The 27,641-nt window shown below is 43.5% G+C and overlaps 2 protein-coding genes across 4 annotated transcripts in view; one reads left to right on the top strand and one right to left on the bottom strand.

Moving 5' to 3' along the window:
- Positions 1-16,778, top strand: part of kif7 (kinesin family member 7) — a 41,332-nt gene extending 24,554 nt beyond the window's left edge. For both annotated transcript variants that reach the window (XM_062962929.1, XM_062962928.1), the window contains exons 8-19: positions 8-216; positions 2,327-2,436; positions 4,274-4,423; positions 4,548-4,750; positions 5,820-6,017; positions 8,279-8,404; positions 9,289-9,465; positions 11,691-11,906; positions 12,991-13,197; positions 14,528-14,726; positions 14,825-14,977; positions 15,752-16,778. In XM_062962929.1, coding sequence (XP_062818999.1) covers positions 8-216; positions 2,327-2,436; positions 4,274-4,423; positions 4,548-4,750; positions 5,820-6,017; positions 8,279-8,404; positions 9,289-9,465; positions 11,691-11,906; positions 12,991-13,197; positions 14,528-14,726; positions 14,825-14,977; positions 15,752-16,131 — 2,328 coding nt within the window. In that variant the 3' untranslated portion in view covers positions 16,132-16,778. The remainder of the gene's footprint in view (positions 1-7; positions 217-2,326; positions 2,437-4,273; positions 4,424-4,547; positions 4,751-5,819; positions 6,018-8,278; positions 8,405-9,288; positions 9,466-11,690; positions 11,907-12,990; positions 13,198-14,527; positions 14,727-14,824; positions 14,978-15,751) is intronic.
- Positions 16,779-17,167: 389 nt separating this feature from the next.
- Positions 17,168-27,641, bottom strand: part of ticrr (TOPBP1 interacting checkpoint and replication regulator) — a 31,231-nt gene continuing 20,757 nt past the window's right edge. The window contains exons 15-23 of one of the 2 annotated variants that reach the window (XM_062962926.1): positions 27,573-27,636; positions 26,278-26,424; positions 25,547-25,637; positions 25,144-25,205; positions 23,712-23,861; positions 23,257-23,405; positions 20,662-22,828; positions 19,078-19,200; positions 17,168-17,603 (exon numbers count right to left, since the gene is read on the bottom strand). In XM_062962926.1, coding sequence (XP_062818996.1) covers positions 17,491-17,603; positions 19,078-19,200; positions 20,662-22,828; positions 23,257-23,405; positions 23,712-23,861; positions 25,144-25,205; positions 25,547-25,637; positions 26,278-26,424; positions 27,573-27,636 — 3,066 coding nt within the window. In that variant the 3' untranslated portion in view covers positions 17,168-17,490. The remainder of the gene's footprint in view (positions 17,604-19,077; positions 19,201-20,661; positions 22,829-23,256; positions 23,406-23,711; positions 23,862-25,143; positions 25,206-25,546; positions 25,638-26,277; positions 26,425-27,572; positions 27,637-27,641) is intronic. The other variant, XM_062962927.1, reaches the window with a different exon arrangement.

The raw sequence follows: 27,641 nt of genomic DNA, 5'->3' as shown, positions 1-27,641 counted from the left end.
CAAATAGCTCTGTGGAGCCACCGTTCCTAAAGGGAAGGACTTGCCGGAGTGCTGTCAGAGCGGACCTCAAGGCTTCGTGTGCAGCTCGGAGGCTTCCAAAACACTGGAGACCCTGAAGATAGACAAGACTTCAGAGCAGCTGGTGGAACCATTTGCCACAGAGGAAGAGGAGAAGGAGGAAAAGTGCCAGGAGGCCCAGTGCCTTCACCAGAACAGGTGAATTGTGAGGTTGAGATCAGAACAACAGATCCCTGCAGAAGGTTTCCTGGTTCCTTCTGCTTCTTGTCTATGGCTGGAGGTTCCTGGCTGCACTGGGAAAAACTTCATCCCGAGACTCCCCGTTGGAAAATACAGTTCTTCACTAATACATGAATCTGATTTAGTGTATGTCCACTTCATATATGATTCATGCCATTCCTTTTGCTCCACCATTGACCTCGGATCACTTAAGAGACAAACATCTTCATAGACAACAAGTTGAACATGAGCCAGGAGTGTGATGCAGCAGCTCAAAAAGCCAATGGGATTTTGGGCTGCATCCAAAGGAGTTTGGTGTCTAGATCGAGGGAAGTCCTGGTGCCTTTGTCTTCTGCTTTGGTCAGATCTCTTTACCTGGAAAACTGTGTCCAATTCTGGGCACCACAGTTCAAAAGAAGGTGTCCAGAGGAGAGTGACTAAAATGATCAAAAGTTTGGAGACCATAAATAATCCCTCTGAGGAGCGTCCTCAAGAGCTGGATCTGTTTAGCCTGCAGAAGAGAAGGTTGAGAGGAGGCATGCAAGGAGCCATAGGTTCAAACGACAGGAAAGGAGATTCCATCTGAACATTAGGAAGAACTTCCTGACTGTTAGAAGACTGTTCAGCAGTGGAACTCGCTACCTGTTGGGGGTGCTTTGGTTGTGCTTTTCCTACATGGCAGGAGGTTTGACTAGATGGCCCTTGTGGTTTCTTCCAACTATATTATTATTACTATTATTATTATTATTGACACAAAAACAGCGTATGACACAGCAAACGAGATGTATATGCTGGTTTTCGTATCACAAAATCACAAGTCGAACACTTCCCAAGTGTCTAGGACTGTGTGATGTATTTTCGGATGATACATGCAGATCCCAGTAAGGTGGCCTTTTGCAGTTGACAGAATGTGATTTTGTCAATGCCTATTGTTTCCAAATGCCGACTGAGATCTTTTGGCTCGGCACCCAGTGTGCCGATCATCACTGGAACCACCTGCATTGGTTAATGCCAGAGCCTTTGCCGTTCAGTCTTGAGGTCCTGATAGCGGCTATGTTTTTCCTGTTATTTTTTGTCAGTGCGACTGTCACTTGGGATGGCGACATCAATAATCCAAACTTTTTTCTTTTCCACAACCGTGATGTCTGGTGTGTTGTGTTCCAAAACTTTGTCAGTCTGGATTCAAAAGTCCCACAGTATTTTTGCATGCTCATTTTCCACTACCTTTGTAGGTTTGTGATCCCACCAGTTCTTTACTGCTGGGAGTTGTTGTTGTTGTTATTGTTGTTATTTTATTTTATGACACAGCAAACAAGATAGACATGCTGGATTTTGTATCACAAAATCACAAGTCGAACACTTCCCAAGTGCCTAGGACTGTGTGATGTATTTTTGGATGATGTGCGCAGATCCCAGTAGGGTGGCCTTTTGCAGTTGGCAGATTGTTATTATTTATTTATTTATTTATTTATGTATTTATTGAAGCTGGATGACCATCTGCCAGGGCTGCTTTGGTTGTGCTTTTTCTGCCTGGCAGAAGGGGGTTGGGCTAGATGGCCCATGTGGTCTCTTCCAACTCTATGATTCTGCCTGCTACCATTTTCCTTGTAGCAGCTGGAACTGGAATGTCTGGAAACAAGAGAACTCATTTGCTTTCTGCCAGACTGCCTTTGTACACATTTCGCTTTGCACACATAGCAACCACGGGATTAAATAAAATTATATTTTACAGTATAGAGGAACATGATTGGCTGAATAAAAACATACACCTGGCAAGTGTTGTGTAGGTGAAGAAATGGAATCTCACCTCTGACACAGAGAGAACAGCATTTGTTGCCCATTGCTTCCTCTTACATTAAGTGATGAGCTTAATAGAATGCACTGCACTGATTGAATTGTGACTCCACCGCCTTCATTGCCTTGTTTTCTGCGCAAGAGTCCCAAGAACGTTTTATGTTTCTTCATCTTGAGCTAATTCCCACAAATCCTTAATGAGTTATATCATCTTGTTTTTTTTGTTTGTTTGTTTGTTTTGGTAACCAATTGATGTTTGGTTTTTTAAGTGATTTTTTTTTGGTATCCATTGTAGAGGTGGTGTTGACACCTGGAGCAAGGAGGGTGTTTCTAACAAGATGAGCAGAAAACGGATCAAAAGTAACCTAGTCCTGATCCAGCAGGAGCCTCCAGGACGCTCGAGAGGTAGGTCAATGTCCCTTTGCTTCTAACTACGAGGGCTATCCACAAAGTAGATTACATTTTGGATTTTAAAAAGGACAAAGTATAGGAGAAATCATTTACCATATGCAGCTGAAGGCTACATCCCAATACTACATCTCATGTAATCCCCATTGAAATCTAGGCACGTCTCAGATAGATAAACGAGTTTGGAAAGTTCTGGCCCAGGAAATTCTCCCGCTTGTGTCCTCAGCCCTTTCCCCTTCTCCCTTCCTGCAGCGTCGCCAAAACACGGAATTTACTGGGGCAGAACTTTCCAAACTCATTTATCTATTTGAAACGTGCCTAGATTTCAATGGGGATTATTATTATTATTATTATTATTATTATTATTATTATTATTATTATTGTTATTGTTATTATTATGTGAGATGTAGTATTGGGATGTGGCTTTCAGCTGCATATGGTAAATGATTTCTCCTATACTTGGTCCTTTTTAAAATCCAAAACGTAATCTACTTTGTGGATAGCCCTCGTATGTTTGCTTCTAACTTTGCTTCTAACTATGCGGCCAGATAGGTCAGTAGGACTTGAACTGTTTAGGCCTTTAAAAGTCAAAGCCAACAGTACAATACAGGTGGAAGAAGGCAGAATCATAGGTTTGGAAGAGGAACAGCTATATTTTAAGATGGGAGGAGTCTTGGTGGTTGAACCCACTCTGGATTACGTACTTGGTTGCCTCAGTCCCTTCTATTCCTTCCCAGCCTTAAATATTTGTTTATTTATTTACATCACTTTTACCCCGCCTTTCTCCCCGAGGGGACTCAAAGCAGCTTACATTAAATTTAGACAAAAATTCAATGCCTAAAAACAATGTAAAAACAACAATTCATATAAAACAATCTACAAAACAACAATTCATATAAAACAGATACCATTACAAAATAAAATCACATTATATAAAATTTTAAGCATGTCCAAGATTAGAATTAGGGCTGGGCTGTGGCGCAGCTGGCTAGTAACCAGCTGCAATAAATCACTGCTGACCGAGAGGTAATGAGTTCGAAGCCCGGCTTGCTGTTGACCTATTCAGCCCCGAAAGACAGTTGTATCTGTCAAGTAGGGAAATTTAGGTACGCTTTATGCAGGAGGTTAATTTAACTAATTTACAACATCATAAAAACTGCAAGCAAAACACGAGGAAAGGAATGAGGAAGTACAGCCACTAGTGGACAGTGAAGCAACAGCTCCCCCTGTGGCCGGAATCGTGAAGCTGGGAAAAAAATGTTAAATGCCTCTGTGTCTGTCTATATACAGTAGAGTTTCACTTATCCAACACTCGCTTATCCAACGTTCTGGATTATCCAACGCATTTTTGTAGTCAATGTTTTCAATATATCGTAATATTTTGGTGCTAAATTAGTAAATACAGTAATTACTACATAGCATTACTGCCTATTGAACTACTTTTTCTGTCAAATTTGTTCTATAACATGATGTTTTGGTGCTTAATTTGTAAAATCATAACCTAATTTAATGTTTAATAGGCTTTTCCTTAATCTCTCCTTATTATCCAACATATTCCCTTATCCAACGTTCTGCCGGCCCGTTTACGTTGGATAAGCGAGACTCTATTGTATGTTGTTTGTCTGTTGGCATTGAATGTTTGCCATATATGTGTTCATTGTAATCCGCCCTGAGTCCCCTTCGGGGTGAGAAGGGCGGAATATAAATACTGTAAATAAATAAATAAAATCTATTCATCCCGAATCCTCAATAAGTCTTGGTACAGGTCATGTAAACTCCATGTTCTCATTCATTAAAAGCTTGCGTGCACAATATCTTTTCTGTATCACATAAGACTGCAGAAGAGGAGAGCAAGGCAGCCTGGGAGGAGGTTTTCCGGGAAAGGATTCGGAGTGGCGGTTGCTTCAGGCTCATCAGAAGATCCGTGAGCTGGCTATCAACATCCGCATGAAGGAGGACCTGATTGTGGAACTCATCAAGACAGGTACGGAGCAGCCTCTCTGGCTTAAGGATCTCCAAGCCACTTCTGGAACTGCATCACTGAGTTATTTAGCTGCTTCGTGTTCCAGGAAGCCTTCCTGACGGATGCCGGTGTCCCTGTTTTGCAGGCAAGCATGCTCAGACCATGAACAAGCAGTATTGCCAGAAGATCCGCGATTTGGAGCAGGAGGCCGAACAGGTGCGAGTGGAGCTCAGCGACGGGCAGAGGCAGCTTCAGGAGCTGGAAGGGAGGGAGACCCGGGACCCCGCCGAGAAGCAGAAGCTCCAAGAGTATCGTAGCAAAGTGGCAGCCGCTCAGAGTAAAGTGAAGGTGAGCCCAGGAAATGACTTGGATCGCTTGTCAGGCAAAATCCTGGTTCTGGAAGGGTGGGTGGGGAGTCTAGGCTTCAGAAACACAAGATGGTCTATGCACAAAAAAAATATGTCCAAATAGCATATAGTATTATTAAAGTTCCCCGGACGAAGCTCAATTTGGCAGTACCAGACAAAATGAAAAGGAGCAACAGCTCTAACACAAAAGTTACCCAAGTCTGATATTGGTTCCAATGTATATAGGCTTCAGGGATACAAAGTCAATGAAAATATCTTCCAAACAAAGTAAACAGACGGTTGGTCATGTTGCTGTATACTGGAATGAAGAAAATAAAGATGGAGCACAAGTGATTTCAACTGCGAGTGACTCTGGAGGTTCATTCAAAGGTTTTTAAAGAATACTTGGTAACTTCAAGGAATCAGCTAAAATTAAGTGATTCATTAAGTCACCACAAGCAGAGTCACTCCTTGCAATCAATTAGGCACTATAAGTATATAACAGTTATATGGGTTACCTTTACTTCTGTTAATACTGCTGGTAAAATACTTGTTACTCTATGTTTTGTTTTAGATAACAGTTCATTGTTGCTGAGTAAACCAACTCCTGAAGAAGGGGATTTTCTCCCCGAAACAGGGTACAAAAATACCTGGGAACCCCTGTAGACTTGGGACTTTATTTGGACTTTACTTGTGAAGACTTTTTTGAGAGCGGTGCTCCATCTTTATTTTCTTCATTCCAGTATACAGCAACATGACCAACCGTCTGTTTACTTTGTTTGGAAGATATTTTCATTGACTTTGTATCCCTGAAGCCTCTATACATTGGAACCAATATCAGACTTTTGTGTTAGAGCTGTTGCTCCTTTTCATTTTGTCTGGTACTGCCAAATTGAGCTTTGTATGGGGAACTTTAATAATACTATATGCTATTTGGACATATTTTCTTTGTTCATAGACCATCTTGTGTTTGTGTAGATACAAGTATTCTGGGATTTTGTATAGGAGTCTAGGCTTCAGGGCAGAGCCCCCTCTCTCGCCAAAAGCCCTTCTCGCTTGTCTCGGGATAGATCCTACAGGAGAAGAAGCAAGCGACGGAGAAGTTGGCCTCTCTCTCTGCCCAAAACGAGAAGCGGCTGCAGGAGCTGGAGAGGAACGTGCAGCAGATGCGCCAGCAGCAAGGGCAGCTCCAGAGGAGGCTCCGGGAGGAAGTGGAGCAGAAGCGGCGCCTGGAGACGGAGATGCACAAAGGGCAGCACCGGGTCAAGGTAGGGGCAGGCGGGCTTCACAAGCAGTGCTGTCGGCCTCATAGTTTCCACAATATTTCCCTCTCCTTGTTGCCGGTTCTTCTGTCCCCAGGGGTTGCCATCTCCTCCTCCTCCTCCTCCTCCTCCTCCTCCTCCTCCTCCTCCTCCTCCTCCTCCTCCTCCTCCTCCCACATCTCATCCCTTATTCCTTATCTTCCTCTTGATCCTTCTGTGTTCTCAGCACTTCTCTGCACAGACACCACAACAGAGCCATGAAATCCTGAACTGCGAGAACCTTTTAGTTTTAGGGCAGTGGTGTGAGATCCTCCACGTGGTCTTACCTAAAGATCTCAATCTAATGTGGCTTAAAGTAATATAACTGGGGGAATGACTGGTTGCACAGTGTTAAAGCGCTGAGCTGCTGAACTTGCAGACAGGCCTGTAGTGAAGGGGCGGTTTTAGGGGTTCAACCTCCCCCTCCCCCCCCGAAATTTTTCAGGTTATAAAACAAAACCTGGTTTACTCATGAATTTTAACTGGTTAACCAAATCCCCATGCTAAGTCTATGAGACACAAAACATTAAGAGTCCCTCCAGGCACTATCTCAAGCAGATATTGACAGGTTTGTAGCGGGGAGGGGTGTGTGCAAGGGGTTAACCCCCCCCCCCCCCCGAAATTTTCAAAACCACCCCCGAAATTTTTTTCTGGCTACGGCCCTGCTTGCAGACCAAAAGGTCCCAGGTTCAAATCCCGGGAGCGGAATGAGCGCCCACTGTTAGCCCCAGCTCCTGCCAACCTAGCAGTTCGAAAACATGCAAATGTGAGTAGATCAATAGGTACCGCTCCGGCGGAAGGTAACGGCGCTCCATGCAGTCATGCCGGCCTCATAACTTTGGAGGTGTCTATGGACAATACTGGCTCTTCGGCTTAGAAATGGAGATGAGCACCAACCCCTAGAGTCGGTCACGACTGGACTTAACGTCAGGGGAAACCTTTACCTATCTTCAATATTTCATTTATACTTCCTATTGCTTATTTCCCTAGTTTTTTTTTAAACTTTGTAATATCCACACACATAAAAACACACATCTCCAGGGCTTCACATATCTGATTAGGAAGGTACAGTAGAGTCTCACTTATCCAACATAAACGGGCCGGCAGAACATTGGATAAGCGAATTTGTTGGATAATAAGGAGGGATTAAGGAAAAGCCTATGAAACATCAAATTAGGTTATGATTTTACAAATTAAGCACCAAAACATCATGTTATACAACAAGTTTGACAGAAAAAGTAGTTCAATACATGGTAATGCTATGTAGTAATTATTGTATTTACGAATTTAGCACCAAAATATCACGATGTATTGAAAACATTGACTACAAGAATGCGTTGGATAATCCAGAACGTTGGATAAGCGAGTGTTGGATAAGTGAGACTCTACTATACTTTGTTATTGTTGTGTGCCTTCAAGTTGTTTCCAAATATTGGCAATGCTATCAAGGGGCTTTTCCCCACAGGGTGCTTTGTTATTTTCTTCCTAATTGGTTTTGTTGGAGTTACCTAATCCATGTAGAATAATCACAGGTTGTCTTAAACCTACACCTGTGGCATTCCCCCCCCCCCCCCCAATGTGTGTCGGGACGTTGCTGCCAAGTGTGAGAGAAATGAGGTTGAACACTATGTAACCCACCCACTGCGTGGCTATCAGCCTCCTCCCAGTAGACTTAAATCAAGGAAAAGTTTTATGAGAACCACCACTCCTCTTAATATTCTCCCACCAACAGCAAGAATATCCCTGTGGGCAGCAAAATCAGGCAATTTCAACTGGATGGCCCCCCACGAGGGTCTTCCTTCCTCCAGGGGCAAACCAAGAATGGAAGACGTGGAAGTCTCTGAACAGATTCAGAAGCAGAGTTGGTAGATCAAAGACAACCTGGCAAGATGGCACGACCTAGAAGAATCCTCCACTTTGTGCGACTGTGGAGCAGAACAAACAACTCGGCATCTGTATGGTTGCCCACCATGCCCTGCCTGATGCACAGAGGAAGAACTGCGTAAAGTTACAGATAATGCAGTCACTGTTGCCCGTTTTTGGTCTAAAATTATTTAGCTGCTTGTGATCCCTTTTTATTAGTTTTATACTTATTTATTTATGCAATGCTTTTGACCTAAATGTAAATAAAACCTAATTCCTATTATGAACCATCCAGGGATGGGTTTTCATGAAGCGCACAGCAACAGACCTTTACGTAAACAGAACTTCCTCTCCCTCCCTTTTAGGAGCTGGAACTGAAGCACGAGCAGCATCAGAAGATCCTTCGCATCAAGACTGAGGAAATTGCAGCGTTCCAGAGAAAGCGCCGGAGCGGGAGCAACGACTCCATGATCAGCCTGGAGCAGCAGCAGGTGAACCGCAAACTCATGTACATTGAGGGTCCTGGCCGGCGTTGTCCATAGACACCTCCAAAGTCATGTGGCTGGCATGACTGCATGGAGCGCCGTTACCTTCCCGCCGGAGCGGTACCTATTGATCTACTCACATTGACATGTTTTCGAACTGCTAGGTTGGCAGGAGCTGGAGCTAACAGCAGCCGCTCACCTTAATCACCTTAATTAGCCTTGAAAAGCTTATTTGCTGTCTTCATCCTGCCTCCAGGGCATCCTTTGTTTAGAGTCGTTAACTGCCCTTGGTTGATTCATGTCTGGAACTCCTCTGTTTTCAGAGTGTTGCTTTTTATTTACTGTTCTGATTTTTGAGTTTTTTAATACTGGTAGCCAGATTTTGTTCATTTTCATGGTTTCCTCCTTTCTGTTGAAGTTGTCCACATGCTTGTGGATTTCAATGGCTTCTCTATGTAGTCTGACATGATAGTTGTTGGAGTGGTCAAGCCTGGACACAGTATATTATTTGAGAACACCGAAATGCTTTTCAATGCTAATTAAGGCGATTAACAACATTCACACTGGCCTCCCTCACTCTGGACTTTTCACAGATATATATTAACCTCTTTGCTTAGTTTTCTCCATACCTCACAATCTCTGAGGATGCCTGCCATAGATGTGGGCGAAACGTCAGGAGAGAATACTTCTGGAACATGGCCAGACAGCCCGGAAAACATACAACAACCCTGTAATCCCGGCCATGAAAGCCTTTGACAACACAATACATCCAGTGTTGTTAGATGCCCTTCTGATTCCCAGGAGTAACTGTGCTGGGGGTGTTGTTTGAGCAGCTGACACAGGGGACAGGACTCCCCTGATTCAGACTCTCTCATTTGCCTTTTCCCCAGAAAATTGAAGAGCAAAAGAAGTGGCTGGACCTTGAGATGGATAAAGTCCTTGAGCAGCGCCAGGCCTTGGACGATCTGGAAGACGAACTCACCAAGCGGGAAGCCATCGTGGCAAAGAAGGAAGCTCTGCTTCAGGAGAAGAATGGCCTCGAAAACAAGAGGCTGCGCTCTAGCCAGGTGGGCTTTTGAAGGTTGTTTCCTAAAATATTAATAATGTCATTCTCACTTCAGTTGGTTACAAGTGGGCGGAATGTACATTATAGTAACAAGTTGAGATACAGATTTTCTTGGGCTGCAGCTCCCATCATATCTAGGCAGCTTCGTGAATGGTGTTTGGAGGGTCACTTTTCTCCCATCCTTGATGTAAAAAGTATCAGTATCATAGACATGGTGGGATGTACCGTATATACTCGAGTATAAGCCGACCCGAATATAAGCCGAGGCACCTAATTTTCCCACAAAAACTGGGATAACTTATTGACTCGAGTATAACCCGAGGATGGGAAATGCAGCAGCTATGGGTAAAATTCAAAATAAAAATAGATACAGTTGAGTTTCACTTATCCAAGCTAAACGGGCTGGCAGAAGCTTGGATAAATGAATATCTTGGATAATAAGGAGGGATTAAGGAAAAGCCTATTAAACATCAAATTAGGTTATGATTTTACAAATTAAGCACTAAAATATCATGTTATACAACAAATTTGACAGAAAAGTAGTTCAAAACGCAGTAATGTTATGTTGTCATTACAGTATTTATGAATTTAGCACCAAAATACCACGATATATTGAAAACATTGAAGCCCCAGAGAAGTGTGTGTGTTTATGTGTGTGGATATTACAAAGTTTTTTTTAAAAACTAGGGAAATAAGCAATAGGAAGTATGAATGAAATATTGAAGATAGAGGTGTTCATATAGTCATTCCCCCAATTATATTACTGTATATACTCGAAGATAAGCCGAGTTTTTCAGCCCTTATTTATGAGCTGAAAAAGCCTCCCCCGGTTTATAATCGGGTCAAGGTCAAGGCCAGCAACAGAGCCTGCAGGCTATTATTTGCAATATGTGATCTATTTCTCTCTTCTCCTCCCTTATCAGTGTGTTTACTTTTGCAAAGCCTCCCTCGCTCTTAATCAAGGGAATGTTTTGAAAAGAGAACGACACCCTTGCAAGTCAGGAAGAAGAAAAATATATATTCATTCATCTGATGAAAGAGAATATTTTAATATGATGGCTTATTGCAGTGGTTCTCAACCTGTGAGTCCCCAGATGTTTTGGCCTTCAGCGCCCAGAAATGCTAACAGCTGGTAAACTGGCTGGGATTTCTGGGAGTTGTGGGCCAAAACACATGGGGAGGGACACAGAAGTTGAGAACCACTGGCTTATTGTAAGCAAACAGACATGCAAGGAAATGTTACTTGGTTGTTCCTACCAACAAAACAAACCAGGAATTCTTACGCAGAGTTTGGCATCTTCCTTTGAGGACAAAGGATCCTAAAATACTAAAATCTGGGGGAAGAAGGGTCTACCATGTTTTCCCAAAAATAAGACAGTGTCTTATATTAATTTTTGCTCCCAAAGATGCTCTAGGTCTTATTTTCAGGGGATGTCTTGTTTTTCCATGAAGAAGAATTCACATTTATTACTGAACAAAAAAAAAGAACATTTATTATATACTGTACAGTAGTTGTCATCATAAACCAGTATAACCAGACTAACTGAATCCTATCACGAATTTCTTGTTACTACCATTATTTCCATGTACAACACTCTGGTACGTACATTTACCGATCCTGCATGCTCTGGTGTTGTGTTCGGCGGGCATGCTTCCAAACAAAAACTTGGCTAGGTCTTACTTTCGGGGGAGGCCTTATATTTAGCAATTCAGCAAAACCTCTACTAGGTCTTATTTTCTGGGGATGTCTTATTTTAGGGGAAACGGTATATGAACTCTACATGAATTCAGAAAACTAAAACCTTGAACAAACAGACCAATGAATCAGAGAGATGTAAACAAGACAACAGGCATTCACTTCAGGGTTTTCTCTCGATGCAAGTGGTGATGTCTTTTGCTTCCAAGGCAGTACTGGGCAACTTTGGTCGATCTGGGAACCAGTTGTGACCACTTCCCCCACCACAACCTATGATGGGCCATAAGTTTTGGCACTCTTTCTGACAGAAAAATCACGCTGTGTGTGTCTAAAAAGATGCTTTCTGGCGGCTTCCAAGACTGTGTATTTGCTGTTTACAACAAGAGTTGTCTCTCTTGATGGAAATGGTGGCAGAGCGAGGGAGGCCTGGGACCGGCATTCAGCCCCCTCCTCGCGTTTAGCACGGCATCTGACTCAGAACTCTGTGTGGGGTTCCTCTTTTAAAGCCCTGGAATGTTTCTTTGCTTTAGGCCCTAAATGATGACATAATGCGGGTGTCCAGCCGGTTGGAGTACCTGGAGAAAGAACTCTGCCAAAAAAACGGGCAGCTTTGCCGCAGCAGTGCCCACGACCAGCAGCAGATCCGGCAGGAAATCAACAACCTGAGGCAAGAGAAGGATCAGTTGCTCAAACAAAGGCTGGAGATAGACAACAAGCTGCGCCAGGGCACCTTGCTTTCTCCAGAGGTTAGTGGACAGTCTGTCTTCTTATGGGTACATACAGTGTTCCCTCACTTATTGCGGAGGTTAGGTTCTAGGACCACCCACAATAAGTGAAAAGTAGGGGCACTATATTTATTTTAATATTTATACACTATTTTAGGGGCCTCTGGTGGCGCAGTGTGTTAAAGCGCTGAGCTGCTGAACTTGCGGACCAAAAGGTCCCAGGTTCAAATCCTGGGAGCGGAATGAGCTCCTGCTGTTGCTCCAGCTCCTGCCAACCTAGCAGTTCGAAAACATGCCAATGTGAGTAGATAAATAGGTACCGCTCCGGCGGGAAGGTAACGGCGCTCCATGCAGTCATGCCAGCCACATTACCTTGGAGGTGTCTATGGACAACGCCAGCTCTTCAGCTTAGAAATGGAGATGAGCACCAATCCCCAGGGTCGGTCACGACTGGACTTAACATCAGGGGAAACTTTTACCTTTACTACACTATTTTAAGTCTTTATCAACCAATTGTGTGTTGATAAATCACCTCCTTCTCCCGTTGCCGCTTGGGCTCCTTTTCTCTCCCTTTGGCTTCTCCTTCCTTCCTTCCTTAGGCTGTAAATTGTAATTTTTTTATGATTTATAATAAATAGTCTTTTAAAGTTTATTGCAAAACCGTGAAATAGCAAATTTGCAAAAAGTAGTGAGGGAACACTGTATATCTGATGTGCTACAAGTTTGCACTCCAGTGCCCTTTTTGTGTGTTTGATAGTTTGTTGGGAAAACTACAGGGAAAAATGTGATCTGTGGTATTAAAATATTGACTTTCAAAAAGTGAAAGGAAAAACTTGACTGGTGGCAGTATTGGAGTGTGACTTTGGGAGCTTTGTTTTAGCTATTTTGTAGCATTTCCCAATTGGATTCATGTTGAACTGAGTTGCACCCTCCATTTGCTAAGCACTGGGTGGTTATTCATGATTGACGTCCATTTTCCAAATGAAAATCATACTCAACTATAAGGTTAAGAAAAAGAGTAATGGATGAACATCCCTTCACCCGGCAGAAATATTAATGATAGCCTTTGATAATCAAACAGTGTTCCATCTTCATCTTCATTCAGGAAGAGCGGATCCTTTTCCAGTTAGATGAAGCCATTGAGGCTCTAGATGCGGCCATAGAGTACAAAAACGAGTCCATCACTTGCAGGCAGCGGGTTTTGCGCTCCTCGGCCAGCCTTCTTTCTCAATGCGAGATGAACCTCATGGCAAAACTCAGCTACCTCTCCTCCTCCGAGACCCGGGCATTGCTTTGCAAGTATTTTGATAAGGTGAGCAACAATATCACTCAATTAAAAGGTGTGCTGCCCAGTAGTCCACAAGCGAATACAAGCCGGGACTTCATACAACCGGTAGCAGAAAATTGGGATTACCGTCTTTTAATTATAGCATGGCTGTTGCTCCCTCCTCGGTTTGATAATAAATGTAAATCAAAATAGTAGCAACAATAATAGAGAACAATAATAAATGTAATAAGAGAAAAATAATAAATGTACTATATATTCTTGAGTATAAGCTGACCCAAATATAAGCCAACCAGGACCCTCACCCAAGTATAAGCCGAGGGGGGCTTTTTCAGCCTTGAAAAGAGGGCTGAAAAACTAGGCTTATACTTGAGTATATACAGTATATTATCAGTTTATATTAATGTGCACTTGTGACTTGTATTCATTTTTATCCTGTATACCTCCTTTTTGTCTCTGTATTTATAATTTTAAAAATACAATGATTATTATATAGACTAGAGTGGCTGAGATGAACGACGGGAGCAGAACCTAAGTTCAGGAGTCACTTCGTAGAGAAGGGGAGACTTGATGAACATTCCTTGTTGGTGCATCTTGGTTTCTTCTTCACACTCTTCCTCGTATGAGTTTAATAAGTTGGACTCTTCTTCTCAAGCTTCAAAACCAAAGATGAGGAATGTGTGGCTTTCCAGACACTGCTAAACTGTAACTCCCATCACCCTGGCTTTTATAGGTGTCAGTGTGGACTATAACAGATTTTAGGGAAAAAAACATAGGCAAACAAACCCTAGTGAGAAGACTTTCTGCAATAAACAATGAATGGTTAAAGGTCTGCTGGCTAGAGCAAATAGACTAGAAAAGGGGGCAAACTCTCCCGTGGCCTCACCAGGTGTCCTTTCCTGTTGCTGTATATTTAGGAAATGCATTTCTGATAAAAATAATATCCCGACTCTGCGTGATAGCTGGGTGGCATTGATTCACATTGATTCAAGGGCAATCAACTGTGGAAGATTAAAGGTTCCTATTAGCCCACCTGGAAACATCTTCCCTTGGACCTAAATTGAAGGGCCCAGAGTCAAAACCACACTAAAAATACCCCTCACATCCCTTGCGGGCACCAAGAAAATCAATCTTGGGAGGCGCTGTGCTTTTCCTATACTTGCTGTAGCTGCTGCTCCAACGGCTTCAGTTGTGTTACAAGGTGATAGTGCAGGCAGGGGCAAACTTGGCCTCTTCAGGTGTTTTGGACTTCAACTCCCAAAATTCTCAACAGCTGGAGGGCCCAAGTTTGCCCACACATGTGACAGCGTGTTAGCAGGGAGATCACGCTAAATTCCATCTCCTTGTCTTGGGCCAGGTGGTGACTCTTCGGGAGGATCAGCACAGGCAACACATCGCCTTTTCAGAACTAGAAATGCAGCTGGAGGAACAGCTGCAAATGGTGTTTTGGCTGGAAGTAGCCCTGGAGCGCCAGCGCCTAGAGATGGACCGCCAGCTCACCCTCCAGCAGAAGGAGCACGAGCAGAACATCCAGCTTCTGCTCCAACAGAGCCGAGGTAACAAAGCACCTTTGTGTCTACTGATGGACCTCCGTGAAAGCTTCACATGGTCACTTTCCCAAGCTTGAACACATACTTTTTATCTCTTTTCACAGAGCACATGGAAGAAGGACAGGCGAACAGTAGGCTTCAGTATCAGGGAAGGATAAAGACGCTGGAAAACGAATTGGCCCATTACAAGTGGATGGCCCAAGAGCTGGCCCAGAGGCTGAGCATAACCCAGTTGGAGGGACAAGACAGGTGTGATGGTAAGAGCAAACTTGGCACAGAGAAGCCCCATGACCAACTGAACATACTACAGGGGTTTAGGGGGATGGACCTTGGATCTGGGAGTTGTAATTCACTCTTATCCAGAGAGCCCTGAACCCAGCAGATGACGATTCTGGACTAAACTTGGCACACAGATCCAACATGGCCAACTACGAATACTGTCAGGGTTTGGGGGCGATTGCCCTGGGAATCTGGGAGTTGTAGTTCACCCTTATCCAGAGAGCACTGAACCCAGCCAACAACAGATCTGGACCAAACTTCAGTGATATCGCCTAACATCCCAAAACAAACAATGCCTTCTTCTAATAACCCAGGCACCACCAGGTCCCCAAGCTAATGAAGATAATAATGTCTATCACCAGTAATTCATACCTAAAGAGGGAACAAACAATACATTTCATTTATTTTTATTTATGTTCTTCATTACAGTATTTGTTTAGTTTAGATCAGGCATGGGCCACCTTTGGCCCCTCCAGGTGTTTTGGACATCCACAATTCCTAATAGCCGGCTGTTAGAAATTTTGGGAGGTTAAGTTCAAAACATCTGGAGAGCCCAAGTTGGCCCATGCCTGGTTTAGATGCCTGTTTCTCCACTTGGTGTAAGTTATTCTTATAAATAGCTTTTTATATTCCTTAATAGCTTCATCTGTGTTTTTGTGATTGTCTTTCATGGTTGAAACTCTGCCCTTCTGTATTTGTTTGTGCTCAAAAACCTTGCGCCATGCTAAGGTACCTCCTCTCTTCTCATCCAGGTATGGAGAGAGTCGGGCATGCAGCTGGGGACAGGCATGATTCACTTCTGGCAGCCAATCACGTAGCCACCAATGGTATGTTGGAGCCATCCTTGCAGCTGGAGGGGAGCCACGGGCCTGGAGAGGAACCCAGAAGCTTTCTCCACGCACCGCTCCCACCGACCTGGAGGCGCTCTTCGCTCCCTAATGCCATCTCCTTAGTGCCAGGTGAGATCCAGCAGGAGGAGGAAGAGTACCTGTCCAGAGCCAGCCAGGTGAAGGAAGCATCCCTGCCACAAAGCCTAGTTCCCATTCTGAAATCCCGCAAGGACCTTCACAAGCCAGGCCTCGCAGGGGCGTCTTACCGCGACATCATTGATGTCAGAAAAATTCCACTATAAACAGAAGAAGCTGCTCCTGCTCAGAATTTGAGAGAAAAAACTAACAAATTGTGCAAATAGATAAGGTCCCGACCTGTAACCACTGGTGGTTGCTTAGGTTACGCTGCCAATGTTATTCTGAAATTAATAAGCCTTGTATGAGCTGCATTAGGAGCCCCGGAGGCGAAGTGTGTTAAAGCGCTGAGCTGCTGAACTTGCAGACTGAAAGGTCCCAGGTTGGCGTAAGCGGCCGCTGTTAGCTCCAGTTTCTGTCAACCTAGCAGTTCGAAAAAATGCAAAGGTGAGTAGATCAATAGGTACCGCTCCGGCGGGAAGGTAACGGCGCTGCATGCAGTCATGCTGACCACATGACCTTGGAGGTTCTACGGACAACGCCTGCTCTTCGGCTTAGAAATGGAGATGAACACCAACCCCCAGACATGACTGGACTTAACATCAGGGGAAACCTTTACCTTATGAGCTGCATTGGATTTTCTTCTCAGTATCTGCTGCTTCTGACTTAGAGAAGAAAGCGAGATCTTTCATGTACAGGAGGAGCCTATTTTCACACAGAACATATACCTTCATTCGGGGAGTGCTTGTAGTATAAATGTGTTTGACAGCTTTTTATAGTGTTATTTTCTAATAAAGAAGAACAGTCTTTTGCAGGTGGGCGTATTTTATACCCCGTTACACCTTGTATGACACACTATACAGTTTATCCTCTTTCTTCTGTACTCATTGGCAGATTTTGATAATGAACAGCAATAGACAATAGAATTTTGAGCTTGCAGCCCTTGGGTGAACTTCAAAAACACAGTTGCAATGAAACACAAATTTCATTGCAAATAAGATGAGAAATTGGCAGGGTCTGACTCCCTAGAACAGGCATGGAAACACTTGAACCCTCCCCTTCCAGGCGTTTTAGATTTCAACTACCTACCTGCTGTTAGAAATTGTGGGAATTGAAATTCAAAACACCTGGAGGGAGTGTTTGCCTTGGGATGTAGCCTGGACAAATGCAATCATCTCCTCAGTACCATTAAAAACAAGCAACTTACCAGAGCGTACTAATTTATTTACAATAATCATTAAAAATTGGTAATTGGTTCCCCATAGTTACATACTTGTTTGATGCGCTCATGTGGCGGCCCCACCTTTGTTCCCAAACTGCATCGTGTTGACAGCAATGTTTTGGCCTTGCAAGAGCCACTTCTCTCTCTCCTGGTTCTGGCAGGCAGGGCTTTTCCTTGCTGCAAAACAGCTGCACATGCATAAGCATAAGTGGTGGCTGGCAAAAACAACTTGGGTTTGACCTGAAAGTTGCCCAAGGCAGCTTGACCAGCTTGTTCAGAATATCCTGGCATTCTGCTCCCGAGTTCAAGTGAGCAATCTTTTCCGTGAATAGGTTCTGACAGAACGCTGCCTGGTGCCTGCGTGGCGGAAGGGAGACGAGTCTTCGTTTGCACCTCCAAACACATCAGCGTCATCGCCTGTCAAGGAAAACAATGTACATGAAGATATCAGTCAGAGTACAGAACAGAGAGGCGGGCAGAAACCTGTTAGAAAATATGCTTGTTGCCTTAGCAAAATGCAGAAGCTGATGCCATAAAAATGGTTTCAAACCATTTCAGCCACAGCTGTCCCACCAAATGCCTGGAACTTGCTTGGATGTTTTAGAAGAGAACGTGACCAACCTATGGGGAAAGGAAGCAAGTTGGCTGCTTTTGTTATTATTATTAATGATAATAATAATAATGCCCCACTTTTTCTTTCTAAAAAAGAGACTCAAAGCTGCTTACAGTAAAACCAATACAACACAATTTAAAAACAAAAATTATGAATATTAAAATAGAATTAAACATTAATGGCATTGAAAATAAACTGTTTGAACCCTTAAAACAATTGAAACCCTGTTCACAGCCCCTGGTGGTGGCGCAGTGTGTTAAAGCGCTGAGCTGCTGAACTTGCGGACCGAAAGGTCCCAGGTTCAAATCCCGGGAGCGGAATGAGCGCCCGCTGTTAGCCCCAGCTTCTGCCAACCTAGCAGTTCGAAAACATGCAAATGAGAGTAGATCAATAGGTACTGCTCCGGCGGGAAGGTAACAGCGCTCCATGCAGTCATGCCGGCCACATGACCTTGGAGGTGTCTATGGACAACGCTGGCTCTTTGGCTTAGAAATGGAGATGAGCACCAACCCCCAGAGTCGGTCACGACTGGACTTAACCTACCTTCACAGCTAAAACCACAGCACCCCTTCAAACAAATTGTAAACAGCCACTTTAGGTCTCTTTTTAAAAGAGATAAAGTGGGATAGAAACAACAACAACAGGTGGTTTGAGTGGGAGTTTAGCAGGGGAACTGGAGGGTGTAGCAGCCCATCTGCGTTGGAGAAAGTGACCCTGGTTGCTGAGCCCCCGGCTCCAATGATGAGGAAAGTTATGAAATGCAAGAAATTAGATGCTTAGAGAATATAACATATAGATGAAGGATCAAATTCAATGAGCATATGTTACTAGCAAGAGTTTGCAAGAGCTCGGATGAGCTGATGATGATCGGGGTTCCTATGGTGTTCTTATTCTTTGGGCCACCATTAGTTGAAGCTACATCAATGACTGATAAGACTCCTAATAGCGCAGCGTGTTAAAGAGCTGAGCTGCTGAACTTGCTGACCAAACAGAGTGAGCTCCCACCAGTAGCCCCAGCTTCTGACAATCTAGCAGTCTGAAAACATGCAAATGTGAGTAGATCAATATGTACTGCTCTGGTGGGAAGGTAATGGCGCTCCATGCATTCATGCCTGTGGCCATATGACCTTGGAGGCGTCTATGGGCAACGCTGGCTCTTTGGCTTAGAAATGGAGATGAGCACCACCCCTCAAAGTCGGACATGACTGGACTTCATGTCAGGGGGAAACCTTTCCCTTCACCTTTTAATGACTATAAATAAACAGCAATCATTTTTACCAGTGGCACACTTCCTGAGGGAAGAAGGGGCACAGCCTTGATAGAGAAGCGGAGACTGAGCCAGCGCCCGAAGACCACTGGCAGAGACGGTGCCCTTTCCTGAAGACTTGGGTGGAGTCATCACTGTGAACAGGAGAGTAAAACAAACAAGAAACTAAGACACAATACAGGTAGCATGGCTTAATGAATGTTTGTAGTTAAAAGGGTTTCTTAAACCTCTGGTAGCTTTGGAATGACAATGTGGATGTCTGGCAAAGTTGTGAAATCAGTTTGTATTTCAAATAAAGTGGATACGGGGAGAGAACATGCACTTCTCCCATCTCCAGTGAGCCAACCATTTCTATGGATGCTGGCAATGAAAATTCAACGTATGTTTTATTTTATTGTGTTGTCAAAGGCTTCCATGGCCGGAATCATTGGGCTGCTGTGAGTTTTCCAGGCTGTCTGGCCATGTTCCAAATCATTCCCTCCTGACGTTTCGCCCACATCTATGGCAGGCATCCTCAGAGGTTGTGAGGTCTGTTGGGAACTAGGCAAGTGGGGTTTATAATAATAATAATAATAACAACTTTATTTTTCTACCCCGCCACCATCTCCCAGAAGGGACTCGGGGCAGCTACACAGGTCAGAAACCCAAAATACAAAACAATAAATCAGTTAAAACACATTGCAATACAAACACAGTAAAATCAGCAGTTAAACAAAGCAGTTAGCTTAACCAAAACAATACAGTAATTCATAAAAAACTCAGTTAACAGATAAATCAATTAAAAATAAAATCAGTTAAAATAAAATAAAATAAAATGGGCCACCAGGTTGGTGGAGGGGTTTATATATCTGTGGAATGCCCAGGGTGGGAGGGCCAGCTAACACCTCCCACCAAAGGATTCCCCTAGGCAGGACGCAGCCAGGCTTTGAAGCTGCAAGGCTATTCAGTGCTAATCAAGGTGGCCAATGGCAACATTCACACTTGCCTCAAGCAGACAAGAGTTGTTTCTCCCACCCTGGGTATCATTCCACAGGGGGGGGGGGGGGATATATATATATATATATATATATATATATATATATATATATATATATATATATAAACCCCACTTGCTTAGTTTCCAACAGACCTCACAATCTCTGAGGATGCCTGTCATAGATGTGAGTCAAACATCAGGACAGAATGCTTCTGGAACATGGCCAGACAGCCCAGAAAACTCACATCAACCCAGTTGATTTTATCTTTAACATACAAAAGTATCATACAAAAATCTAATACTTTCTCTTTTAAATAGTAAAAACAAAGTAAGGATTTCAAAACAGTCAACATCAGTTTATTGACAGGTAGAGCCCATTGAGTTCAATAGATCTCAAAATATTTGGTCCCTTCCCAGCCTTTGAAAAAACAACCATAGTACCTGTTGCTCCTCTCTGATAAATGGGAAGTAATGGATTGCAAACTAATTGGGACAAATGCCTGTCTTCTGCTATCACGCAGTTATCACACGCCATGTTATATTAGTGATGTTCTATGAATAATTAAATGAGATAAATAAATAGAAGCATCATAAAATGAGAGATCAATGTGAAATATACCCGAGAAGGCCTCTTCTTCCAGGATTGCCCTGTCTGTGGACTCGACTCCTTCTTCAATGCTCTGCTCCGCCATGAAGGCAGCTGCCCCGGGGTGCTCTCTCTTTGGGCAGGACTTCTTTGCTCCCAGGCCCTTCTCCTTTTCTGGAGACACGTTTTCAAAAGTCCTTTTCCTGGACTTCAGTTGAGATGCTCCACTGCAAATGTTCTCGTCCCCACTGGGCTCTGTGTCGCTGCAAGTGGACTCGTCTAGAAGACTAGAAACTCCTTCCAGTTCAAATTCCCCCTGGTGCAATACTTTATTGCCACTTAAGAGCTCAGAAGTTCCCATTCCTGCGGCATTATGGGTGGCCACTTCCGCCTCTGCAAGCCGTTCCCTCTTCCTGCTGCCCATAGAGGCCTTCTTCCTCCGCGGCCAGTCCTTAATTGCTTCTGGAGTTACTTTTCCTTTATGCTTTGGAGAAGGTGTCCATGGAAGGCCACTGCCTTGGGATGGGGAACAAGTATAAGCAGAGGTGCAGCAGTGTGTGGGTGTGTATGACTGACATATGTAGGTCTGCCCGCCTCCAAACTTTCCCGGGGTGCTGTGGGTAGAGTGGGTGCAGGGCGGGGAGATGGACGCCGTCTCCGATTTCCCAGAGGAAGTCCCAGAAAGATCCCTTGCGGCAAGATCGCTTTCGTCCTCTGTTTGGGCTTTCCCAGGCACCTCAGGGGGTGGCACTTCCGGAGCGGTCACAGAGGAAACTCTTTTGATTCGTAGCTTTGGAAGGCCAGAAGCTTTCATCTCAAGCTCGACCTCATAGGTCGGTGCGCTGGCGGCTGCAGGTGCTGGATAATAAGTAGTCCGAGGGGCACCGGCTCTCACCACCTTCTCCGGATTCCCAAGCCGCGCTTCAGCCTCCCGTTGCCTTCTGTCTGGGGTGCAGCGCAGCGCATAGGCACAAGAACCAGCCTTTGTGGCTGTCGGCAGAGCAGGCTCGCTATGGACGGGAGGAATTTGCTCCTCTTTCCCCGTAATGGCCTTTTTTGCTCCGCCACATGAAGCTCCTGGACCTTGATCTCCTTGAGAGCTACTTGGGAGGGCTTTGTTTAATACAGAGGAAATATCAAGCTCTTCACACACCACTATGACGTCTTTGAAAATCCTCTGGGTTTTATTTAACCCAGGAGACGAGCATCTTTCAAACACTCTCCTCTGACTTTGCATCATGATCCTATTAGTTTGTCTGTGACTCTGTCCCAAGAATGCATTCTCTCTATGCCCAGGTTTGCAGAATGTATGGGTTTCATCAGAACTACTCCCTCCGTTCTGTTCCTTCTCATTCTTTCCGCACATGAGCAAGTGCTCTTCAGGCCGGCTGGAAGCAGATTCAAGGCGTTTCGGTGGGGAGGAGTCTCTGACATTTTGGGATCTCAAAGAAAACCCTCCAGGCAGATGAGACTTCCTGGCCAACTCTTGGTTCCTGGGAGGTGAGACTGTGCATGTGGCTTCGCGATGGTTACAAGGCGGAGATGTCACTTGCGGGAGTGCAGGAGACCGATCAGGTGCAGAAAAGGCCTCGGTCAGCCTGGCACTCTTTGGACTCACTGGCTGTCCTGAGAGGGCTTCTCCAAAGACTGTGGCTGCTGCTTTCAGAGAGTCCAACTCTAGTGGCAAGTGTGGCTCCAGATACAAAACTCCTTCTGGGTCCAGAGAGTGTTTCTGAGGAGAGGCTATCTTCTGGGTAGCTCGCAAGGAACGCCTTAGAGATTTCAGCTTGGAAAATGACTTTCCACTGGAATTTAATGGGACTGGAGGCACTGCCGCAGGCAGAAGGGCTGCTGAATCGCAACTGCCTGGAGGCGAAGCAAAGACATCATCAAGCGCCTCCTCCTGTGTTGCTTGTCTTCCTAAGATTTGCAATTTTGGCAGCTCAGTTGAAGAAGAAAGCCTCTCCATTGGCTGGCCTGGGTCATTTTCTTCCTTTTCAACATATTCGGGCAAAGACTTGTCCTTCTGTTTAGGAGGAGAGAAGACGTTCCTCAGCCCCTTGGCAGCTGCGCATTTTGGGACAGGGCTTTTCTGAGCGGCCTGTGGTTGCTTCTCTTGCAGCCGTGGGGATCTTCTCAAGCCTTGGCCTGGGGGAGTCACAAGCCTCTGGGGAGACTGAAGAGGACTTTTTCTTGGTGTCTGTGGGAAGTAAGTTGAAACGGATTGTCACTTGGAGATAGGAATATAACAGTGGTTTTCAACCAGTGGTTCCCAGAAATCACAGCCATGGGTCAGTGATTCTGAACTACAAAATATTTAGAAGACAAAAGGTTCGGAATCCCTGGAAGAGGAAACTGGGATGGATTCAGGTCTGATATTTAAGCTATTCCCAGACAGGAAACTAACCGAGAAAGCAGGAAAAATTCGGCTCTCCAGGTGTTTTGGACTTCAACTCCCACAATTCCTAACAGCTGGTAGACTCTTAGGAATTGTGGGAGTTGAAGTCCAAAGTTTGTCCATGCCTGGAGCAAAGTATCACACATTGTAAGCTATATGCCAGAAAGGAGATATTAAAGTGTAGGGAGATGAATAGAAAATGAACTGTAATATAAAGATGGCAACTTCACCTGATAAAGAGCAGGCTCATCAAAGGCCGACGGTTCTCTTTCTGGTGTCTGGGAATGCATCCCCCCCAAACTGAATTCCTCCAGGACGGCTCCAAAGAGAAGGCTTTTGGGGGACTGGACAGCTTTTCTTGCAGAAGGCAATGCCGAGCCTATTAAAAGAATATATCTGTTCAGACTGGTGTGGATGGCTCGTAAGCACCACAACATCTTTGCTGGTTATGCATGCTTTATTTCAAAACTGAATCTAGGGAGGTTTGAGGAACAGTTGAATCAATTAAGGAAAAAAAAACTGTGTTCTAACCATCAAAAGGCAAGCCAAACATATTGACAGAAAGAAACCTTCCAAGCAGAACACATATCTGGATTAGCCATTCCTTTGTTGGATTAAAACAGCTTTAGTGCCTTCAGAGGCCATCTTGCAACCCTTGAAACTAAAAGAAAACACACGGTCATACCTATTACATTTTCTTGATCACCTGGGGATTCGAGATGTAGAGACTGCATTCGGGGAGTATTCCTCTCACTACGTTGCGAAGGGTGGAAGGAGCCAGAGAGGGTTCTGTCCAGAAACAGATGCTTAATCCGTGGGCTTCTTCTTAAAGTAACTTTGAGAAAACCAGAATGTCAGAAAGGGAAAGAAGAAAGAAGAAGGAAAAGGAAGAAACCTCTGGGTTTTTTTCTTCCTTTTTTCTTCTTTCTTTCTTAGGTGTTGTATTACAGTGATCTTCTTACTATCCTATAATATTTTATTACATGTGGAAAACAACTAATAAAGATGATTTTTTTTTTAAAAAAGAGAAAGTCAGAATTGTGTTTTGTATCTTTTAATTATTGGGTGAGTTTAATGTTTGATTTGGTTGTATGTTTATTATTATTATTATTATTATTATTATTATTATTATTATTATTATCTATATTGTGTTCTTCTGTTGTAAGTTGCCCGAGTCCTTTTGGGGAGAAGGAGCAGAATATAAATAAAGCAATAATAATAATAATAATAATAATAATAATAATAATAATAATAATAATGAAGATCAAGGTTGGCTTATAATATGAATCTGTGTTAATACAAAGGACAGGAGGCTACAGAGTCCTAACGCAAGGAAAAAAACAGCAAGTCAAAACTTCTGCTGACATAATCTTTCCACACTTCATTATATTCTGTCAAGAGTGGGAAACTACCAGCCCCTGGGCAAGAAACATCCCGAGGTCTCTCTTCTGCTCCAGTCTACCATTTCATCCAGCCAGGGAGAAGACATCAGACCACAAATATAGGTCCAGATGTTCAACTACGGAGCACAACTGAAGAAGAAGTACGCCTCCAGAACGCTTCTCTGACTCCGCAATGAGGACTTATATTCCAGACTTATATAACCTGCCAGCTTCTCACTCTTGACAAAAGCAGGAAAGCAGAACTCTTCAACCTGTGGCCCTCCGGCCATTTGGGCCTCCAACTCCCAGAAGCCGTAGCCAGCTTGCTCAATGGTCGGGAATTCTGGAAGTTAGAGGCTCAAAGACCTAGAGGGTTGCAGGCCTGAACTAAAGCAAAAGGAGAGAGATATTATTTGAGGCAAGGGCAGAAAACACATGACTTGAAATGGTGCTTGCTGTACTTATTACAACATTGCATTGCTGAAAACCACTGCCTCCAAGAGAAAGTGGGCCTCACAGGACAGGGGAAAATGGCTTAGTGAAAATCCAGGATCTGGAGGAAGACTTACGAATTTTTGGCAATGCAAGTAGGAAGCATTCATTTTTGAACCCCCCGCCCCATGCCCAGCTCTTACTTGCCCTTCGTTATTGTATGTCAAAATTTGATTTGGACACCCATGCTTTTTCTTTTTCCTCAAACTTCAAAACTAGAATCGTATCACATCAAATACGTACAGGTTGTGCTTTTTTCCGGGGATTCCTCTACAATGCCGACGTCAGGCCCAGGATCAGAACACCTGTGAAGAAGATTGCTTTTAACTTAACAGCATCTTATTACAGAAACCTTTGTATGTTCATTTCCGACCAAAGTAGTATCAAGCAAGGGGGCCCTAACACCACAAAGGCACCAGATACGCTTCAACCTTGGAAACTGAGCAGCCAGCCCCGTTTAGTGTTTAATGGATGAATGAATACCCGGTATTAGTCTATATTTCAGAGGAATCACCTGGCAAAACCATCTCTTGAGTATCCCTATGAAATTCATGGAGTTGTGATTTAGGTAAACAGGTGACTTGAAGAGACATACACACACATAATAGTATCAGTAAGCATTCTGACAAAGGCATGCTTTCCTCACCGGCCTTTGATCTGCTTGTAGAGCTGCCTTCTGGAGATCTGTTTGTGTAACGGGGTTTCTGGCACCGTTTTGGTCAGCAGCGTTTGATTCTCTGAAAAACAACGGAAACAATACACAAAGCTACAGTAGAGTCTCACTTATCCAACTTTAATTTATCCAACATTCTGTATTATCCAACTCAGTTGGTGTTTTTGTAGTCAATGTTTTCAATACATTGTGAGATTTTGGTGCTAAATTCGTAAATACAGTAATTACTACATTACGTTACCGTGTATTGAATTACTTTTTCTGTCAAATTTGTTGTATAACATGATGTTTTGGTGCTTAATTTGTAAAATCATAACCTAATTTGATGTTTAATAGGCTTTTCCTTAATCCCTCCTTATTATCCAACATATTTGCTTATCCAACGTTCTGCCGGCCCGTTTATGTTGGATAAGTGAGACTCTACTGTATGTATATATGTATACATGTATGTATGTACATATACATATATATACATATATATACATATATACGCATACATATATAACTGGCATAGCATGCCACTGGTGAGAGGGTGCAAAGAGACAAGATGGAACTGTCTTTGCTAGGTCTCATTTAGGTCTCACCTCCAAAATATCTCATTATCTACATGCAATAATTCCAAAATATGGAGCATTTGGATAAGGGATGCTCCACCTGGACTTACTCAAGCAAATGAGATATGTCATCAAGTTTCCCCTTCTTACCTCTAGGGCTCTCTTTTGAATGGCTACGTTTGTGTTTCAGGCCTTCCAAAGCTGACACAGACCGACTTCGAGACATCTTTGCAAGAGATCTTTTGCCCGGGGAAAGGATGTTTTCGTTGAAGAGGGTCCTTCGAACCTTGGTCACTTCTGAAGGAAGGGCAAAGAAAAGGGTTGCTTTTGTTTTGCAACTAAAAATCAGTTTTAACAGGTTTAACTGTTTATTTAACTCTGTTTTAATGTTTGCTCTTTTTAGGTTTTAAATTGCTTTTACTATAAGCCGCTTTGAGACTATTTTTAGATCAAAAAAGGTGGGGTATAAATAAAAGTAATAATAAAAATACATAGTGATGAAAATAAAATCTTTCCTTTAAAAAGCAATTGTTTCTAAGAACAATTCTATTAAACAGGTGACTGCATTTAATTTACACCCAACTACAGTAGAGTCTCACTTATCCAAGACTCACTTATCCAACATTCTGGATTATCCAATACATTTTTGTAGTCAATGTTTTCAATACACTGTGATATTTTGGTGCTAAATTTGTAAATATAGTAATTGCTACATAGCATTACTATGTATTGAACTACCTTTTCTGTCAACTTGTATAACATGACGATTTGGTGCTTAATTTGTAAAATCATAACCTAATTTGATGTTTCATAGGCTTTTCCTTAATCCCTCCTTATTATCCAACATATTCGCTTATCCAACGTTTTGCCGGCCGTGTATGTTGGATAAGTGAGACTCTACTGTATTAGAAAATTAATATGAGACTTTCCCTTAAAAATAAACAAAAAATAAACCCTGGATACATGGAGTCAACAGTTATGTTAAGTTCAACCCCATTTTGTAGAATGTAATGGGACTGTTAATTAAAATGACAGAATATTCAGAGTCCATTCATGGATATTACAGAAGAGTGGACATAGTTGAGAGGGACCAAACTTTTATAGCACAGGATTACATTGGGTTGCTGTGAGTTTTTCGGGCTGTTTGGTCATGTTCCAGTAGCATACTCTCCTGATGTTTCACCTGCATCTGTGGCTGGCATCTTCAGAGATTCTGTTGATAACTAAGCAACTGGAGTGTATATATATCTGTGGAATGTCCAGGGCGGGATTAAATAGCACTGAGTAACCATGAAGCTGCAAAGTCAATCAGTGAGGGTGTCTGCATTGGGGTGTCACATGGAGGGATCCTCTGTTTGAGAGGTTAACTGGCACTAGATGGTTTGCTGTCTGGAGTTCTCCTGTGGGGTTGGGTTGGGAAGGAAAGGGAAGGGAAGTAGGCCCACCTTGTCCTGCCGCTTTCTGTGGTGCTGGGGCTGACTTCACATCAAGGCAAGCATAAGAATTGTCCTGAA

Source organism: Anolis carolinensis, unplaced genomic scaffold (genome assembly GCF_035594765.1).
Source record: "Anolis carolinensis isolate JA03-04 unplaced genomic scaffold, rAnoCar3.1.pri scaffold_11, whole genome shotgun sequence".
Lineage (NCBI taxonomy): Eukaryota > Metazoa > Chordata > Lepidosauria > Squamata > Dactyloidae > Anolis > Anolis carolinensis.
This window is presented reverse-complemented; position numbering and strand designations above follow the sequence as displayed.